The sequence below is a fragment of the Mirounga angustirostris genome, unplaced genomic scaffold (genome assembly GCF_029215605.1).
Source record: "Mirounga angustirostris isolate CCGP_5_RB_7025 unplaced genomic scaffold, mMirAng1.0.hap1 SCAF_11, whole genome shotgun sequence".
NCBI classification, from domain to species: domain Eukaryota; kingdom Metazoa; phylum Chordata; class Mammalia; order Carnivora; family Phocidae; genus Mirounga; species Mirounga angustirostris.
Genome location: NW_026991719.1, coordinates 96691852 through 96712302, shown reverse-complemented (window position 1 = coordinate 96712302; position 20451 = coordinate 96691852). Strand labels below are relative to the sequence as shown.

General features: G+C 52.4%; 1 protein-coding gene across 8 annotated transcripts in view; it reads right to left on the bottom strand.

The window, feature by feature from the left end:
• LONRF3 (LON peptidase N-terminal domain and ring finger 3) overlaps positions 1-20162 on the bottom strand; it is a 39184-nt gene extending 19022 nt beyond the window's left edge. For 3 of the 8 annotated variants that reach the window (XM_064574510.1, XM_064574511.1, XM_064574513.1), the window contains exons 1-6: positions 19110-20162; positions 16031-16149; positions 12472-12594; positions 8198-8353; positions 5858-6107; positions 5041-5134 (exon numbers count right to left, since the gene is read on the bottom strand). In XM_064574510.1, the coding sequence (XP_064430580.1) occupies positions 5041-5134; positions 5858-6107; positions 8198-8353; positions 12472-12594; positions 16031-16149; positions 19110-20007 (1640 nt within the window). In that variant the 5' untranslated portion in view covers positions 20008-20162. The remainder of the gene's footprint in view (positions 1-5040; positions 5135-5857; positions 6108-8197; positions 8354-12471; positions 12595-16030; positions 16150-19109) is intronic. The other 5 variants (XM_054509056.2, XM_045881838.3, XM_054509057.2 and 2 more) reach the window with 3 other exon arrangements.
• Positions 20163-20451: the final 289 nt, after the last annotated feature.

Below are 20451 nucleotides of genomic sequence, written 5' to 3'. Positions count from 1 at the left end.
AAAGATGCCATTAAGAGAGCAAAAAGGCAAGCCACAAGCGGGAGAAGGTATTTGCAGCATGCTTGACTAACAGAGGACTTATGTCTCCAACATACATAAAGCTCCTGTAAGTCAGTAAGACAAGGAGAGATAACCCAATCCAATACGGGCCAAGATTTATAAGCACTGCTCATAGCAACGCTGGCCATAAAAGCTCCAAACTAGGAACAACCCAAATATCCGTCTATAACAGAACTGACAAAGAAACTGTGGTAGATTCTTACAATGGGCCACTGTAAATGAATGAAAATGAACAAACTCTACCAATGTGCAGCAACACGAATAAACCATAATTCTGTGGAAAAGAAGCCAGCACAAAAAGAAACATGTTCTGGATAGTTCAATTTATATAAAGTGTTTTAGAAATAGGTAAAACTAAATTACGCCATGTAGAGATGCATGCATGGGGTCCTGGCCACGTTTCATTTCTTGAACTGAGAAGGACTGCGTGAGTATCCTCTCGACAGAATTTTGTTAAGAGAATAGAATTTTAATTTTATGTACTTTTCCACCGTGTGTATTTCACAATTTAGAATGGTTCTCACAAGTGTGATTTGCAGGCTGATTTGGAAACCATTGCTGTGATCTCCTGGAGCAGCCAAATCAGAAAGTCTCCCTTCCTCAGTAATTTGAGTCCTATGAATCTGAAAACTCGTTACACATTAGTCAATGACACTAATGATGATGATGATTGAGGAATTTGTACCTGCTAAACTGTTTTTCCTGAGAACTTCAAAATCGGGCCTTTTGTAAAATAGCAGTGATATCGCTGGCTAATTAACTGCAACAAATACTGACATTTAATAGCAGATGAACGAAACAGACACAAAAGGAAACAGCAACTTTTAGCAAGAACTGTGATTAAAATGCCCCGATCTGAGTGGTCGCAGACAAAAAGGCTGCTACAGATGCTGCATAATGACTGCTTTGAAATAATTCAAAGTTCAGATGCTCAGAATCTATCATCTTTCAAGACTCAAGTCACTTCTATGTTCAGGGATACTCTGCTCCTCTACAAAGGCTGACGGAGTAAGGTGACAAGAAACAGGTGGAGTATATTTCTCTTGCTATTCTTGGTGTGTGTAATACTGTTTTTCATATAAATTAACTTCATATATTACTACTGAGGAAATTAAAACTCAGACAGGTGAAATGACTTGCCCAAGGTCACACAGCTAGCTAGGAAGGAGCAGGGCTTGGGGTGTGAAGTCACACCTTATTTCCAAGCACATCTTCCTGCTCCACTCTCTGACACAGCTGCGACAGTGTGCACATCTCTATCTAGAACAGACATCATCCATCTGTGTGTAGATGCATGTACTGACAACACAGTTTTCTCTCTCCCTCTCTCTCTCCCCACCCCAGAAAGAGAGAGAGAGAAAGAGAGAGAGAGAGAGAGAGTGAGAGAACTCTGTATATATAGATAGAGCTAGAAATAGGTATATACTTGAAGTCCTCTACCTTTTATTTACCACTTTAGGTAATGATTGCAGGAAACACTTCAGGGAGGCATTTATAAATCAGACTAGAGCCAGATTTTCTCACAAGAAAGCATTTTACATTGTCACAGTGGTGGAGTAAACAATAGTAATAATAAATGTTTTCAGTTAGATGTCAGCCCAGATAAAATGCTTGGCTTGTCTGGAAATAGCTATCTTTTCCCACCAGTTACATCCTTGTATTGTGTTCTTCTGCTATCAAATGAGTGCGAGGAGGGACTGAGAAGGAGCGGGGTGGAGAGAGAGAAAGAAAAAGAGAGAGGGAAGGAAGGAGAGAGACGGGGGGGGGGGAACAGACTCCTTAACACCCAGCTATTTGAGTAGCTAAAACTAGGTTAAATACAAAGTTTTCATTTCAATCGACAAAGAGGTCACTGGGCCATCAGGTAACTGGTTCAAATATCAAACATTCTTGTTCCACATCTCAAAATATCTTTTTGTCACCCCAAAGGCGCTGTTCCACAACAGCCCCAGCGGTGGCCCCCAGTGGCGAGAGTATCCAGCTGGCTAAATCTTAAGGGAAGGTTTCCAGTCACGAAAGACTGAGGGGCAGAGTTCTGAGGGGCTGGAATTAGGAAACAACTTCCCTCAACAGAGTTCTCCCAGTCCAGCCGGGGGACTTGGGAGATTGGAAAGTGTCTCATTAATGCACGCTCCAATTCTTGTGCCATTCACTTTTTCCACCCTTTTCCCAGCAAGATGTACAAGTGGCTCCCGAGTTTCCCTCTAGAGTCACATGAACCTCACACTCCAACTTGCCTTCTACTAATGCAGCGCCATGAGACTGGATTTCATTCTAGAAACTTGTAGAGGAGATACAAATGCCTAGTTTCATGACCCAGCAGATGGTTTGGAAATATCTCAACCCTTAGACACCCTCTCCCTCAAAGACACATGAGGGTCATAATAGAACCTGACAATAATCCTAATGACAATAAAAAGGAAAAAAAGCCCTAGAGAGGTGGAAACAGGAACTTTGTCAAGACTGTATTCAAACTAAAGCATGTATATGAACCGCCTGTCAACCTCTGATTTCTGCTTTACAAACCCTGTTAGAAGGGGAGCTCCATGCTTCTGACCAAGGGCTACAGTTTTTTTTAAAGATTTTATTTATTTATTTGAGAGAGAGAGGGAGAGAGCACAAGTTGGGGAGGGGCAGAGGGGGAGAGAGAGAGAGAAAGAGAGAAGCAGACACCCTGCTGAGTGGGGACCCCCCAACGCAGGGCTCGATCCAAGGACCCCAAGATTATGACCTGAGCCAAAGGCAGACGCTTCACCGACTGAGCCACCCAGGTGCCCCAAGGGCTACAGTTAAGAGCCTTGGGGTCAGAAATGCCCTCTGGACTTGGCAGGTTCCTTTGTACCCTGAGGCATCTGGAGTCCCCTTAAAACTTACCAGCCTATACGACAGCTACCCCAGACAAAGCTGGGCTTTTGTTTTGAAGTCTCATTTAGAACAGAGGGGCAGGGTAAGGGAAATAATGGCTTTTAAACTCAGGGTGAGCAAACCAGAAGGGGGTCTTATCCTCTTGGTGTTTATTTCTTGGAGCAAATTTCTAACTCTTCTCTGAAGCCCCCTGTTGAGATCAGGGACAAACAAGATGAAAGGGAGAAAGCAGAGGAAACAGAACAAAAGAACTCCAACCTCAGAATTCTGAGCCCTCAGCAAAAACACAAACAGGATGAGTCTGTGTGTTTGATTTTTTGTTGGCTGGACGTTGGGAGGAGTATTAAGGAGGATACGTCCAGCAAAGACCTGGGCTTTCTGAACAAGTTAAACCAAGTCTGGCAAAGTCTGACACCTGAAAGACTGTGGCTTAGAAGTCCGATGGCGGAGGCCCATTTCTCTGCTTGCAAGCAGAGTTTCTGCCTCATACCTTGGCTCCACCATGACCAACCTGGCGCTTTGTTGTGAGGGGGACACAGGGAGATGGCCAAAGGGAACTGGTTACAAAGCCCACCCCACTCTCACCCACTCCACCTAAAGCTCCCCGATTGTATCTGGAAGGCTTTCTTTCGGTGCTGCTGCATTCATCTGCTGAACTGTTCGTTTTCAGGTCTGCCCGAGCTCAGGAGCAAATATGACAATTCAGTTATTTTTAAGAGAAAGTAAAAGTACATGTCCAGGTAATGGTCTCCTTACTCATTTTTATGTGGATAAGAAAAGTCCTTCTGAATACAAATGCATGTGATTGATATGGAAGGCATACGTGCTGGCAGAGGGCAAGAAAACATCTCAGGATCCTTGGGTGGCTGGATCCCACTGTGTGGTAGACCACAGGATTTTTCTTGACATCTCTTGGGTCAACCATCTTAACAACTTTTATGCAAATGTCTCAGCCTTCTTTTAATGCTATTTTGGGGGGAAAAAAGACACTTTTGAGAATCTACTGAAATCTGTGGACCTTTGTTTGAAAACATACACACACACACACACACACACATTTTTGCATACAACTTCAGGGAATTCACAGATCTTTTAGAATCCACACATAGAACTTCCTCAGGGGTCTGTGGGCCTAAAGTTAAAGAATCTCAGGTCTAGAAAAAGAGTTAACATTTATGGAGTATTTACTATGTCAGGCACTATTCTAAGTGTTTTAAATAGATTCTCTCAATTAATCGTAACAACCTCATAGGGTAGGTACTACTCTTCTCTATTTTACTGACAAGAAAACAGTGGCAGAGAAAATCACTTGCTCTAGGTCAAACAGCCAGTAAGTGGCAGAGCCAGGGTTCAAGCCCAGGCCGTCTGGCTTTGGAGCTCCTCCTCGTAGCCACCAAGTCACAGCTGTGAAAGGAAAAAAACGAAAGTACTTTTTTTCACAAAGCCCAAGCTTGTACCAGCTTCCTTTTTTTCTGAGGGGGGTGGGCAGGTGTGTGGATAATTTGCTTCCCTGCTGGATACAGAAGGGATGCCTGGCCAAGTAGTACATGCCTACTACTAATATTGTTCAAACGAAAACCAGTCAGGCCCTCTACTTGGCTTCCAAAGAATAGGCCTGTGGTATTGACATTAGCCCTTGAGCTTTGAGATCTTGATCCAGTAGTTGAGATTAGTTCCAGGGTCATGAACTCAAAATACCTACAGTACCAGGAAAGTAATGCAAACATGAGACACAGGCAGTTGGGAGAGAGGGGAACCACAGCTAACTGGAGAGTGTATGCCCTATTGCCAAGCATTCACATTTAACAACAACCAAAAAAAAAAGTCCCATGAAGGCCAAACTAAAGACATTCAGAGTGTGGCCATCAGTCTGTGACCTCTGACTAGACCATCTCCTCCCCACTCTTTAGGTATTTCCAAGTCAGGAGTGCAGGGAATATAATCTGTAAGCAAGGGACACAAGCTAGCCCGTGTGACAAACAACAGCGTGATTTGCATTCTGTTAGAACCACGCTTTTCCGTGCTAACCAACCAAACAATAGGTCACTAGCCGAAAGGTCCAGACTCCCCAGAAGAAGAAGGTCCAGGCAATAGGTGATAGCCCCCATCACGTACCTCATACATAGGGCGCATTCGAGGTCAGACGCGTCCACAGAGGATGGCAGTGGAGCACTGACAGCAGCCTCGGCCCGCTGCTCAGCCGGAGGGTCTGCGATTTAAGAAAGCAGTAAGTCAGAGATGGACCAACCCTGCTCTCACAGACAGCACTCCCGAGGCAGAAGAACCCCATCAGTCTTTCAGCTTGCCACTCTCAGCCTGCCTCCGAGAGGGTAGATTCAGGGGCCACCTGAGCCACCGCGAATGGGGTACCCCAAAGGAGGCTCTGGGAGGCTGCCGGCAGCCCCACAGGAAGAAAAATGTGAGGCCGGGAATGTCCAAGAGCCCTGCGGCCTGGACTCCGATGCAACGGGCACCTCACTGGACAGAAGTAGCAGCAGTTCCACGGTCCGTGCCAGGCCTTCAAGGCTGGTCCTGAATCCCGCCACTGCCAGCCTGCCCTGGGAAGATGGGGGGCGGCTGCAAGGCCTGAACACACCTCCCTGCTCCTCCGGTCCTGGAGTGGAGACGAGGGTGGGGGCAGGCGGGCCTGGAAGGAGGGGACACCATCAAGGGCGTGAGGCGTCATTACTCGAAACGGGGCCTGACCTTATGCCTTGGCTTTTCCTTATTATTAGTGGACCCCGAAGTATGCTAGGTACCGTGTGGGCTCTCCCAGAGGCCTCACGGCGCCCCGAGGTGGCGGAGCTCAGTGCCAGAGCTGGGCTGCGCATCCGGAGCCCACGGAGCCCTCCGACGGAGGCCAAGTAACCCGCGGGCGCAGGTGAGCCCCGGCACCTCCTCCAGGCCCCTTCCTCCCTGGGTAGAGTCGTACCTGGCTTCAAGGCTTTAGTAGGCACCTCTGGGTCTTGGGTTCCACTTTGACAACGCTTCCTTTTCTTTTCTTGGCATTTGCCAGCCTTGGCGGAGGCGGCGTCCGCCTTCTCCTCCTTGTCTCTTGCCTGGCCTTTCTGGTCGCCTCGCTGCCCCTCCCCCTCTACTTTAACTGGGTTTGCCAGGCTGCTGCCGTCTCCCCCCGCCGCCGCTTCCTCCTGACTAGAACAGTGTGGGAGCTCCGGCTTTTCCTGGACGAAGAAAGAGCCAAATGTCAGTATCCCCTTAAGACCAGCACCGTCCATCCTCTGACATTGCTACCCACCGGGGACAGAGAGAAAACTACGTAGCCCTGATCACTGAGGGGACACACAGCTTAACTGGGGGGCAGTGAGAAGACCTATTTCCTCCTTCTGGCCACACAGCATCACCAATGAAGGCATGCCGGGCCTGGGTGAAACGGAAGAACTTCCCTAGGCAAGGATGGAAAGGTGTATAGAGGACAGACACCTTGGGCCGTGGTGAAGGGGACAGATAGAGAGTGGGGCACCCGCCCCTCTCCTGGCCAAATCTTTCCCCAGTTACTACCTGAGGGAAACCAAGGCACACAGTGAGGGTAGATCCTATCACTCAATCGCCGGCCGCTCTCACGGCCACTCCAGGCCATCTGCAAGCCCCACACCAGCTCCAAAAGGACTTCCGCTAAGGCTTTGGCACAGGTGTGTTCACAGGCCTGCGGAGTCACCTCAGGTTCCAGAGCTCTTTGTTACACTAGTCCAAAGAACTCCGTGTTATACTAGTCAAAAGACAAACTACTCTTTCGACTAGATTTTGAGTGAGAAGTCTGAAAAAGAGACAAGTCATTTGGTAAAATGACCAATAATGTCTCTAGCCTTTTCAAGAATTTTTGTCCAGGAGAGAGCATTTGAAAATGAATCTAGAAATAAATCCAATGACAAGGTGTTTGTGCAGATTTATCTGGAGAACCCTGAACTCTACTCTAAATCCATAGTCCACAGGTCCAAATGCTCATGTTGTTTTCTTTCCTTCCAACCCCTAGCCCCTCAAAATGGTAGATAGATGGAAAATGGGGAGCGTATAGTCGGGAGAGAACAGTGAGGCAAGAAGAAAAAGGATGTGGGTTTTCTCAGGCTCTAACCTGGGGAGTTCAGGGGATCTGCAGCACAACTTTCCCTGAGCCCCAGGCATTGTCCATATGGGAGTACACTGCTTTGCAAAGCAAAGGTTATGTGGAAGCCCAATCCCCCATTCCCCACAGCTGGCTCACCCCTGAAAGCCAGGGGTGCTATTTTCCTTCATTTCTGATTGAGCTGCAATGAGGAGGCACTCCAGGCACTTCTTCAGTTCACTATTAGTGTTCTCGGTCATGTACTAATGATCTCAACATTACTGAAATGCACTAGGGGTTCTCTGACCTCAGAAGATACTCGGTTCTGCCCCATTTTTTGTTCTGTTTTGTTTTTTTAAGTCAGGCACACCTACTTTTTATTTCTTCTCAAGAGCGGGGAGAGAAGCAGGGAAAATGTTAAGTTTCCTGCCTGTCAGAGAACCCAAGAAACCATGGGAGATCACAGGGCTTCCATACAGGGGAAGGACACACGGCACAGATGGAGGGGAGACTGTTGCCTCAAGGAGCCTAGGTTTTCAGGGCTAAATTCTGCCTTCAAGTCTGGACTTCTGAGCCCCAGCTTCTGGCCACTTGCCCTCTGCTGGGAAAGCCAGGGCCTGGAGCCCAGCTCTCCGTGGTTCTCTTCCCTTGTTCTCAAAGATGGGCCCAAACACCCGTCTTCCTCCCAGGGACTTAATGCTTCCCAAATTGCTTCCCTCTTCAAGGACTACTGATGTGTAAGACACCGTGCAGGAATATAAAATTACCTCCACTTGGGGATCAAATGGAGCTGTCTTTGCACAAGGAACTCAGCTGGTGCTCAAAGACCAGCTGCTTGAACAAACAAAAAAAGCAGGAAAGGAGGGGTTATTAGGCCTCTTCCCAGGCTCCGCCCCTAAGCTGATAAAGCCGCCAGGACTGAATGGTTCCAGGGGAAGCGGGCCAACTCCTTTTTACTTCTACTAAATCTCTCTCTCAGCTGGATCTGACCAAGAACTGGAAAAAATGAAGGTAATAAAACCAAACTCCCCCGGGACCGTGCCTGAAATCCAGTTTATCTGTAAGAAATAACCTTCTAGCAAAGAACACAACCACTAGCGACTCCATTTCTTCCTTTTCAGGAACCGAAGGAGAGGTAGGGCTCACTCCCACGTTTGCCCACACAACAGCCAAACGAAGCATCGCGAGCGAGCTGGGCGAGTTGAGTTTTACCTGTGACAACTTTGGTAGATTATGACTGGTGCCTTCAGTAGCCATTGATTCTACGTGTTCCTTTAATCTAGGGTGAGGTGCCAACAACTTCAGGATATCGGGAAAATGTTCCTGAGAGTCCCCGGGGACTGATGGTGAAAAGAAACTAAGGAGAAGCTGTGACATAAAACAGAAGACTTCACTGCTTAAGTTTCTACAGGTGCTTGGGTGGTGGGGGGGGAGGGGGAGGAAGGGGCAGGGGACACAGTTCGTGGGGTGAAACTCCAGGGAAGCAGCCTGGAACCAGAGACCCCAACATACGAGGGCAGGGGGCCTCAGTTCGGCGTGCATCAGAGGTACCTGGGGAGCTTACGACCACTCCACTTTCCAAGTTCTCACGCCTGGCTCCCCCAGGTCTGAAGCGTGGCCCCAGAATCTGGATTTCAAAATGGCACCACAGGTGCCTTTGTCACCCTAGCCAAAGTTAAGAACCATCACTCCCAAGCTACCATTCCATAGAAATATCTGCCGTGGAAATTCAAGACCTATCTAGGAGGAAAGAGACAGAGAGGTGAAGGCAGGAGACAAACAACACCGGGGGACCTGCAGTCACGTCCGTAGCACGCCCGTGGACAGAAGTCTACACGTGTCTTCTAGGTTCCTCCATGTCTTTCCCCTGCCGGCCCATTTTGCTCCCTCCTTCCCGGACCATCCTCCTTGGACCTTTAATCCTTTCCACAGTGAAGTGGTGGAAAGAGCAAAACCCAGCCTCTCCTCCCCCATTCTGGCCTTTACTGTGCAGAGACTGTCGGGTAACTTCAAGTATTGGAGGCAGGCGGGTTCCAGTCTGGGGCTGGTTTCCCTTGCGGTTAGAGAATGTGGGGGGCGGGGGAGGTGGCAGGTGAAGACCCAGAGGACCCAGAAGGGCCTGGGAGTCAAGGATGTGTGTTCTCATGCAGGCTTCGCCACGAGCTCCCCACATTCTTGTTTCAATTCTCCCCTGTGCCAGCACGGGTTACAGATAGACACGTGGACATACTGTATGTAACGTGAAACACAAGAAAGCGGCTCGCTTGGCTTCGAACACACATTGAAATGTTTACCACTGGGCAGCCGCTGCAGTGTCTGGAGACCCACTAAAGGATGCTCCACGCCCTTGCTCAGCGGAATAGGGTATGAACTGATCAAAGGAGGCTGACAGAAACTCCAACCAAACCCTGTCCAGTTTAATTTGTCCCCTTGCCGGCCCCCAGCAGTGCCTTCACGATGTTCCTTGAGACGTCAGCACTTTCCACATAGCCAAACCCTGCTCAGTCTCCAAGGCTAGCTCCGTTGCTACAACTCTAGCCCCCTGATGTCACCTGTCCGTTCGTGTTCTCTACTGCACATAATGGAGCACCTTATACTACGCGGTCTCGCCCTAGTCTCAGAATTGTGCCGCACACGTTAAGTCTTTCCCTCTAACCAGATGGCCAGCTTCTGGAGGCCCACGGCAGATGTCCAATGCATACTCATCACCCCGGATGGAATTGAATTAAGACACTTATCCATCCCAGGGCCCAGACAGAGGCCGAGTGTTCAAGCCCAAAGTCCTCAGACAGATCGCAATTTCCGTCCAGCTCTGGGAAACCCACTTCCCAGGTTTAGGTTGTCGGTAAAGGAGTGAGGTGGGGAGGTACTCACAGTGCCCAGGGCCATAAATGCCAGCTTTCAGAGGCCCCTCCTCCCGAGGAACCAAAGTTGGCCTTCAGAAGCCCTCCTGAGTGGCCCAACAGGACCAACCCACTTCTGAAGCAGTCTCCCTGGAATTCTCCCCCAAAGAGCACGGTGCTTGCTTGTCGTGAGGAGCACCGCGTGATGTATGCAATTGCTGAATCACTATGTTGTACACCTGAAACTAATATAACAGTGTATGTTAACTAACTGGAATTGAGATAAAAACTTTCGAAAAGAGAGCATGGTGCTCTTCAGTGGCAGCTACACAGCATCCCAAGGGACAACGTTAAAAGGGCAGAGCATGGAGGGGGGTGGGAAGGGAGGCAGAGGGGAGAAATAGAAGGAGACAAGGCAGAAACAGCAACAACACTTCACTTCTTACCTTTACTACCTAAGACCTCATTCTAGACCTTTGGAAAACAAAAGTTGGGGTCAACGCTCAGTGAGAATAATCATTCCACGTGAATGAAAGTCAATTCCACTTCAGTGTCAGCCTTAGAAAGACCCGAATGAGTCAAGAAGGGGGAAAAAAAAGAATCCGAGGTAAAAACAAACGCTAAAAAGAAACCTAGGCCTAGGAGTGCCTAAGGTAGCTAATTACTGCCAAGTGAACCTGGACCATCTTCGTCAAATCTTCAGCCCTGAAACTGGAACGGTACAGTAAAAAAGAAGTGCTGAGGGCCCTCAGTGTTCGTATATGGCTGCCGTGCCCTCATCACAGTCAGTGGGAATTCGCCTCTAAATTCTTGGCCCTGCTTCAGAACTCCAGGACACTCATTATGGGCATCTGCTCCCTTGTATTCTCTGGCATTTATAGGGTGCTGTGTAACACATGCAGGATTGGAAGGTCCTTGAGGACGGAGACTGTGGCTTATGCCTCGTTGGGTCTCCAGAGCTTAGCACAGCACTTTGCCCCATCCCGTTTGGTGGTTGTGGAAGTGACACTAGCTGGTCTCTAAAAGTGGCTGGAGAGAGAGGTCAACCCAACTGATGACACCAGAGCCTCTCAGGCCAAGTAGGAAATGGACGAACAGGAGTAAAGAAACCACTCACCCCTGGATCTGACACCTGCCTCTGTTGGCCTTTGCACACTCTGCCCCTAAAGTCAAGATTCTTCTAACCAACCTCTGTCCATCCCCCACTCCCAGAACCGGATGGTCCCACTGCTACTCTCCAGCCCACCCCAGCAGTGAGCGCCAAGCCCCCTGGCATGTCCTCCTGGGACAGAAGAATGGTGGAATGGCTAGGAAGGCAGACTCTGGAAGCAGATGGAGTGGGGTTTACGTGCCCTTTCACCAAGCACCAGCTGCATGGTCTCGGGAAGTCACCGAGCCTCGGCTTCCTCATCTATGTCCTCTGTAACATGGGGACAAATAACATCAGCTACCCTCATAGGGACGTTGTGGGGATTAAATTATATTCTCCACAGAGAGCCCTAGCACAGTGCCTGGTGCACTGGAAATGCTCAATAAATGTCAGCTGTTATTACTATTATTTACACCATGGACTACACTTAAGATTCAGGGAAGGGTTCACAGCCTGGAGCAATTCTCTGCCACCAGTACTCCTCTCAAGAACACCTTGTCCACTTTCCCAAACCAGGTGAAAGCAACTTTGCAGAGAAGAAATCTGTGCGAGGCGCAACCTCCAGAGCTTGGCTTCCCCTAGTTCACTGATTTTGCTAAAGATTCCTTTCTGGGGCCTTCAGAAACCAATCCGGTCTCTTGCTCCCTTCCTTCATCCATGACTCTGCCAAACCTCACTGGGACAGAGGCACTTGAGACAGGTGGTGAATAGCGGGAGGGGCACGGGGAGGGCAGAGGCCACCACTGACTGTCAGCATCCAACTTCCGGGCCGATTAGCCACACACCATGAAAGCACACTGTGGAACAGTAAGCAAAGCAGTTCATGAACTGAGGACACTTGAGCCCTTCACGAGGGCTAACATTTCATGAATTAAAAAACAAAACAAAAGAACCACATTCTCCTGGGATTCAAGAGTTGGAATGACTGCTTGGATTATATCGTAATGGTCCCTGACTTACATTTGTGAGACAGTGTGTGTTCTATTTCTAGCAAAGGCTGAAGGCTGGAGTTCTGCATATAGCAGGGGAGAGGGTGACCAACATTCCTGGCGAGGAGCTGGCTGCCCTGTGTGGCTGGTGAAGCTGTGACTCAGCCAAAGCAAAGTTCTATAACTGCAGGCAGCCCCAAACCTCTGACCTCTCATCAACAGCCAGATTCTCAGCAGTGAGCCTCCACCCCCATGTTAACTTGTTTGCTTTGCTTTGCTTTGGTTTTCCTACTCACAACCCAGACCCTGAATCTAAGAAGCAAGAACATTCCTCGGAGGCTCCTCCAAAAATGCAGGAACTGCTCAATCTGATTGCATATGCCAAGAGGATGGTGCTTCTAGGCAATTGGCACTTGTGTCTCCTTCCTGCCCCCTTAACCAAGGGAGCCACCCACTCAGGGCCCTAAATGCCAGGAAGGGCAGTTCCCTCACTCCCCTCCTTGGAGAAGACAGAGAAGTGGGGGAGCCCACTGGACAGCTGGACCTGACATCATCTCAACTCACCCTCTGGGCTTCAGATCTTGCTCTTTTGTTCTTTCCATCGAGGGACACACAATATAGAAACTCCCTTAGTGCTTCCTCCACCTTGCCTAAGGTGGCTAAGGCTTGTGCTTTTCTGAAGTGTGCCTGGAAGAAAACATTAGCATTCAATCCTGTTCTTGTTCACCTACTGACTTACTGACACTAGCCAAACACTTAGTGAGTATTCATTACTCTGTGAAGGGTTTTAGAAGGACTACCTTATCTACAGCCCTATCTGTAGGCAAATGTTCTGAAGCCCATTTTACAAAAGATGAAACTGAGACCCAGAAAAGTGACTTGCCCAAAGGAACACAGATGGTAAATTGTGGAATCAAGGTTTAAGTCCGGGACTGACTGATACCAAAGTCCCATTTCTTAACCACTGTGCCATACGACCTCCCCGCTGCCCCACTGTTGTGTTGGAGGTATTGCCAAATGTAGCAAGGACCCTCATTTAAGCACATACTATCCAGCGTCCAGAATCCACCCAGATAGGCCTTTCTATTAACTAGTCTGTCAAGCAAAGACCTAGTCCACATTACTGGCTGAGTGATTGCCTATACTTGCTGATCATTTTTCAGAAGAGGCCCAAGGGAAAGGACATGACCTCTCCAAGACCTCAAGGTAGTTAGTGGCAAAGCTGGAACTAGAACTGTGGTCTAGGACCCCGAGAATGCTCTTCCCCACAAAGCTGACTTCTCTTCAAAGGGCTAACCAGGGACTGAGCAAATGCTTTCCCTCCTGTGGGCTCAGCTCACTTCTGTTCCCTTCCCACATCTTTAAAAAGTATAAAGAAGTTTTAGGGGTGCCTGGGTGGCTCAGTTGGTTAAGCATCGGACTCTTGGATTCGGCTCAGTTCCTGATCTCCTGGCTCGTGAGATCTAGCCCTGCATTGGCTCCCTGCTTGGCGGGAGTCTGCTTGAACATTCTCTCCCTCGGCCCCTTCCCCCACAAATCTTTAAAAAAAAAAAAAGTATAAAGAAGTTTTAGGGCTCTCCGGGGTCCCCGCCCAGCTGCCCCGGCAGAGAAACTCTAGAGGTAACAGAAGAGCATCTTGGGGAAGAGGGAGGAACAAGAAAAGAGGTGGGAAGAGGGCTACATTCTCTCTTGTGCCTTGGGACAGGTGGCCTTTGCAACTTGGCTGGGAGGGCATTGCTCTTGAGTCAGCTAGGGTGCCCCTCAGGGGCCTGCTCCCCACTCCCTTGCCTCCACGGCTGACCCTGAGTCTAACTTAGAGAAGGAAATGATCCAGGTTGCAGCTGCTGGACCTGCTGAACCCAGCTTCCCCTCCTAACATGCTTTTACAGGCCCTGGGGCAGTGCCCTCTGGCTCCGACCTGGCTACAGTCTCCACCGGCAGGGATCTGCCTTCTTGAGCTGTGACTCCTGCTCCAAACCTCTTGAGGTCCTCCCCTGTACCCCCACCCATTTCCTGGAGCCTAATCTTGGCTGATATTGGGTGCTGATGGCTTCCTTCATTGCTCCTCCCAGCAGCGTTTACCAGGGACCCCTGGAGAAAGGCTTGCATGACATTTCAGGGCAGCTAGGGGGGATAAGTGTTGGGAGACTGGAGAGGCCTCTAGGACCCCTCCAATCGTACCAAAGAGCAACCCATATACTCCACCTGCTCAGGCCAGCCAGCCCATCCACCTGCAGGATGTGTTGAGTACCACCGAGCCTGGCTGGACTGGCTGGACTAGGGCTGCAGGAGGTACAGCCCTCCCCTAGGGGCATTGCACAAAGAAATGGTGGGAAGTATGCAAATCAGAGTATGGGCTGGTTTTGAATCATACGCATCAGTTCAAATCTTCTCTCAACCCTCAAGACAATACCGGTCATTCTCTGCACTGCCTCTCCGCTTACCCCAGCACTCTGGGGAAATGAAACTCCTGTTTACTATTTCCACCAAGTCTGATTTCACTGGGGAAGTCACTTTTCCCATTTCATCTGAAAAGGTCTACTACTTCTCAGCCCTGCTTCCCGCTGTACTATGAAGGCTCCCACCTTTAGGCCCTAGGTTTAGGGTGGGAGCAGAAGAAGCTGCAAGAGAAGTCCTCTTACCCCCAGGCAGCTTCCTGACCTGCGCTGCTATACAGCCCAAAATGTTCTCACTGAAGCTCCTTTGGGTCAAGACACTGGTGACTTTTAGTAAACTGTAAATCTGTTCCTTGGTAAGGAGAACATACTACTGCCATAACCCATGAAAACCTTCTCATCGAAGCACATGAGAGATTCACTCACACCAATGGCCCAGTGTGCAGGTCCATAAATGCTTTATCTGAGGTTCCCAATTCCAGAAACAGTCTGATAATCCAAAGTTTCATAAGCTTGGCATCAAAAGTCATTAGGTGGCAAATATATATGATATAGATTACGTCACATTCTTTATCTCACTTAGTGTGAATTTTCATGTAATGTACGGCAGAAATATTAGCGTGTATGATTGTGAGATGCTGTCCAGAGCTCACTGAGGGTGCCACCTGGTGTATGGTCTTTCTGAAATCAGAAACGTTCTGGACTCTGAACACTTCTGGCCCCACGGGATTCAGATAAGGGACCACAGATCAGAACCTGGGTAAGGTGGGTTTCCGAGGTGGCATCCTGGGGGTTGTATAGAGAGAACACTACACCAAGGCCTAGCAAACGGCAGAGCTCCCAGAATGGCCTCTCGATCATGCTCACCAGTGACCTTCACACCACATTCCGCAGCAGGCAAGTGGGGCAGACAGCAATAGCTGTGCTTTGCAACCAAGGACCCTTGGGGTCCAGAGAGTGAAGCGACTTCCCCATGGTCACTTAACTTGCAAGTAATAGAGCCCAGGCTCAAACCTAATCTCCTAAACAAAATATTGACACGTGGCTAGGGGCCAGTCCTGAGGCCAGAGATGCAGAAAGTGACACTTTGCATCCTAGCATCCTGAGAGGTGCCTAGCCTTTCTCTGACCATCCCTTCATGTGACCTAGATGTTTGGGGATACCAGCAGGCTGATTATATTAAGGACTTGAAATAACACAACCAGCCAGCAATACTTCTCTCATGTTCCTCTTTCTATTGTCCCTGAAAATGATAGAACACATAATGCCATGTGTCAGGCATTGTTCTAGGCATCTTACATGTATTAGCTCATGTAATCCTCACAACGGAACCCTGTTAAGTAGGTGCATTGAATATCCCCCTTCCCAATTTTAGAGATGCGGAGATGAGGCACAGAGAGGTTAAGTAACTTGCCCAGGACCACACAGCTGGTAGAAGTAGCAGAGCTGGGGCATAAACTCAGGCGGTCTGACTGCTAAGTCCATGTTCTGAAGAGTCACAAAGCCTAAGCTGCTCTGCAGTCATCAGGTGGAGAAGAAAACTGGGGAAGAATCCAGTTCCCTTGCAGACCCCTGAGTCACCCTTTGCCAAGGGACCCCCAGCTCCTTAGCAAAGCCTTTTCCCTGCTCTGCTTGAGCTCTAGTGCCCCAAACCCTCAGGGAGGCAGCCCCTCCTGCCAATTCCCGTCTATAGGACAAGCCATTCCCATCCCTCCCATTCCACTCACCTTAAAACCCATTGGGCGGAGCTTACATGCTATTTCTGCATCATGCAGTGCGTCCTCATGAGACTCCAAGGTGAAATAAATTTGAGACCGGTTGCTATAAAGCAAGTGGTCATTTGGAGCTGCCAGAATGAGAAAAAAAAAAAAAGAAAGAAAGAAAGAAAAAGCTCTCATTAATGGTCTCAGCGCAAAAACTTAAGTCCTGTATGAGAACGGATCTTGAGCAAATGGCACGCTATCTAGGATTTTTCTACTAGGGATCCAAAGGCTTAAGCTCCATTTCCAGCCCTGATATTGCCCTGCCTGCCACCCCTCCACCCCCGCCACTCTGGGTCTGAGCTTCCCCAACTATAAAGAAGTATTTTTTTTAAGTTTGTTTATTTTTATTTATTTTTTATTTTTTGACAGAGAGAGGAGGGCAGAGGGAGAGGGAGAGAGAATCCCAAGCAGGCTCCACGCCCAGGGCTCCATCTTACGACCCTGAGATCGTGACCTGAGCTGAAATCAGGAGTCGGACGCTTAACCAATTGAGCCATCCAGGCGCCCCATAAAGAAGTCATTTTTTCTCCTTTCTCAAGCCGTTCCTTAGAGGGCCTGTGGGGTCAGTGGTGCATTAGCCGCTCTGACATAGCGGAAACCCTGGCCCCCTACTTCGCGGCTATGCATGGCTACCAACTGGCAGCCTGGCTTCTGAGTGAGGTATCACCCACAAAGAAACAGGCCAGGGAGGAGGGAAAGGGGGGTGGCCAGATGTGACCCCCATCCTGCCCACCAGGAAGACAAGTCCAGGATAGTCTTCTCATGACATTAGCAACACCTCTGTCTACAAAGCCCAGGGCCTATGAAGTTTCTCTGAATTCACTTGCAAGGCTCCATCCTCTCATTAGATGGCCAAATGGGACTGCACCTAAACAAGGCTGCTGGGAATGAAGTGAGCTCGGCTCTCACTAACACTTTGAATCACTAGGTGCCAGGGCTGGACCGGCCTTTAGAGATCACCTGGCTCAATCAATCCATTCTTCAGATGAGGAAAATCAAGCCCAGGGAGCAAAAGGCATCTGCTCCAAGTCATAGAGCTAGCTGGTCAGACTTTGAAGCTTTGAAGCTGGGGAGGGGGAGGTGTTCCTTTTTCTGAAGGGTGTGCACTACATAGAATAATAAGGGGACACTGGCCATCTTCCAGCACAGAGATACCCGCCTGCTGGGGAGGCCCCGTACCTCTTAAAACGGTAAGTCTGTCATTTTTTTCACCCTGACCGCTCAGATTAACAAAGGTGAAGGAAGAAACTCCCAGGGGAAAAGCGGTGGCAGCAACAAAGGGGGAGGAAGACAGCGGGAAGGGGCTTTCCTGGCCCTTGAGGTATGGCTGAAAGGAATGGAACCTCCCTTGGAGATCTGGGTTTAAGTGACCTCCATTGTCTCCAGGTTGCCCCGCTCCTGCCCAGGGACTGGGCTCCAGCTGCGGCTGCTGGAACACGCTTCGTGGGGTTTTTCCCCAGGGCCGTGCAGAGGGCTTGCTTGGGTGCCCGTTACTTGCTCTCCAGACGTCAGCAGAGTTTACGGTGTATGCTAGCCCTTTTGTTCTGCAGCACTCGCCAGCCCGGTGCCGGCTCAGTGTGCCTTGCCTGGGCACAGGACGTGCGTGGGGGGAGGGGTCCTCCTCTACCTCGAGTTGCAACCTTGCACCGCTAGCCCGCGCGCCTCCCCCTCCCCCACTACCTGTTGCAAATCCGGATAGCAAGGCAACACGTGGAGCCTCGAGCCCACCCCCTCCTCCAACCCGTCGGAGTCGGGCTCAGGGCACCCTGGGGTCCCCAGAGCCCCCGTCGGCCCGGCGCTGCCGCCTCCTCCCCGGCCCGCTCCGCCAGACGCCGCGCCCCGCCGCGCCCCGCCGGCCGAGCTCCCGGCGGCTGGCCCGAGCGGGGCACTACCGGCCCGCCGCTCCGCAGCCACTTACTTCCTGGGTCGGGACGCGGAGGGTCGGCGGGGGCCGCTCCTCCAGGGAGCTCGGGCGCCTCGGTGCGGCCAGAGCCCGGGGGCTGCCCACGTTTGCCCTTGAAGCCGCCAAGCCCACGCGTCCTTCCTCCCGCAGCGCGGCAGCGGGGGGGCGGGGTGGGGGGGTGGCCGAGGCGTGCCCCCCTCCGTAGCCAGCCCGCGGTCCCCGGGGCTCCCCGAGCAGTTGCGCCGCCCGGTCGCCCGCCCGCGCTGGCGGGGTAGGGGCTCGAGGAGAGGGCGCAGGCTGCGGGCGGGGCGGGGGGGGCATCTATTTCAGCAGAGGATCGTGTGATAGGAAGCGGTGACAATGAGTCACAGGGCAGCGGGGCGCGAACGCTCCCCTCCCCCCGCACACGCTCGCGGGATGGTTTCCGAGGCGAGCGTGGCCCACTTCGGTTACCTCAGCCGTTACACAATCCCGCCCGCGCGGAGGAGGGGCCGCCCGGCCCGGGCCGCTCGCGGCCCTTATGCAACCAGTGCTCTCCTGACCTAATTCCACGCCGGACCCACCCCACCGGGAGCCGCGGCCCCGGAAGGGCCGGCTCCCGCCGCGGCGGCGGCAGCGGCCCCGGGCCGGGCGCGAGCGACACACGCCCGCGCCGACCGATCGTCGCGGCCCGGCCGGAGCCCCGCGGCCCCGGCGCGGGTGTGGGCGGGGTGCGAAGTTCCTCCGCCCGGCCGCACGGTGCAGGCAGGTGCGAGAGGATCCCGGGCGCGCGGAGGGAGAGGGCGCAGAGGCAGGGGCCGCGCGACCGCGCGCGAGAGACGCGGGGGACAGAGATGCGAAGGAGACAGAGAAACAGTGACCCAGGCAGAAGCTGGCGGAGGGACTCGGGAATGCAAGCCACGAGGAGACACGGGAAAAGACAAAGAGCGACAGAGACAGGGGCACAGAGAAAGGGCGATAAATTGGTAGCGGCAGAGACCAAGTCAGAGACCGAACTCCAGACACCCCTCCCCCACGCCAGTCACGGCCCGCCCGCCCCCCCAACGGTCCCCCGTTCCCCCCTCGGCCCCGGTCCGCCCCCCAACTCCCCGCCGCGCTCATTCCCCCGGCCCGCCCGGCCCGGCGACGCGGTGGGCTCACCTAGGCGAACCGCCTCGTTGTACTTGAGCAACGCCGCCTCCACCTGGTGCTCGCGGTACAGCCGGTTGCCCTCGTGCCGGAGTTGCGACGCCCGTGCGGGGCCGGGGAACAACTTGCCCAGGAGGCCGCTGAGCACCACGTTGACCCGCAGCGGCGGCGGCGGCGGCGGCGGCGGCGGCGGCGGGGGCGGGGGCGGGAGCGGCGGCGGCAGTGGCGTGGCCGCCCCCGCCGCCGCCTGCTGCCCGACTCGCAGGACCGCGCGCGCCCTCCCGGCGGCCACCATCAACGCCGAGAGCTTGACCCCGCACAGGGCGCAGCGCCGGTCGGCTGCCCGGCCGCGTTCCAGGCACAGTTTACAGAAGGTGTGGCCGCACGACAAGGACACGGGGTCTGACAGAAACCCATGGCACTTCCGGCACTTGAAGCCGTCCCACACCTCGGTGGCCGTGGCGGCCGCTGGCGCCCCTGCCTCTTCCGCCGCCGCCGCACCGCTCGCCGCACCGCTCCTGTCCGGGGGCGCCGGCGGCAGCGCCTCGCCTTGCGGGACGTTCTGGGCCAGGCAGCGTACCAGTTGTTCCAGCTGCTCGGCCACCAGCTGCTGCCGCTCGGAGAGCTGTCTGTACACCTCGAAGGCTTCCCGGAGGCGCCCCCCAGACGCCAGGGCGTCAGCCTGCTGGAGCAGGACTTTGCACTCGGGCGTCGAGGGACTCGGAGGCTGCTCCTCCGGGCCCGGCTCCGGCTCCCGAGTGGCTAACGGTGCGGAGCCTTCTGTAGCCGCCTCGGGCTGGGGGCCCATGTCGCCGCGGGCCGCGGATGCCGCCGGCTCCGCCTGTTCTAAGTTGTTGCCGCCGAGCTCGGCGGGCAAGCTCAGCATCTGTCCGGTCTGAAGTGAATCCATAGAGAGACAGGCGCCCCGGGAAGAGGCGTCTAGGGGCCAGAGACCCAGAGGAAAGAGCAGCGACTGACTTGAAGCCGGACTGCCACGAGCGCCGCGTTGCCGCGCGCCGATCCCCGCCGCGCCTCCACGAGCTCCATGCCGGCCGCCGCGCGCCGACTAATAACTGTCTTGTCTCAGCAAAGTGTTATATAAAACTGTACCACGTGACGTGCCGCCACGCCGCTCATTGGCCGGCGGCAGGGAAATTGTTACAAAACCAGACAGTTTTGTAACAGTGTTGCGCTTGCTTCTTTTGGCTTCGCTTTTCTTGGCGCCTTCTCGAGGTTGTTTGTATTTACTCTCCTCCGTATTTCCCCCTCACAAGGTGGTTGCTTTTCTGAGGGGAGGGAGGGAAAAAACCCAAAGTCTTCTCTCGGGTTTCTCCGTCACCAAACCCTACCCGAT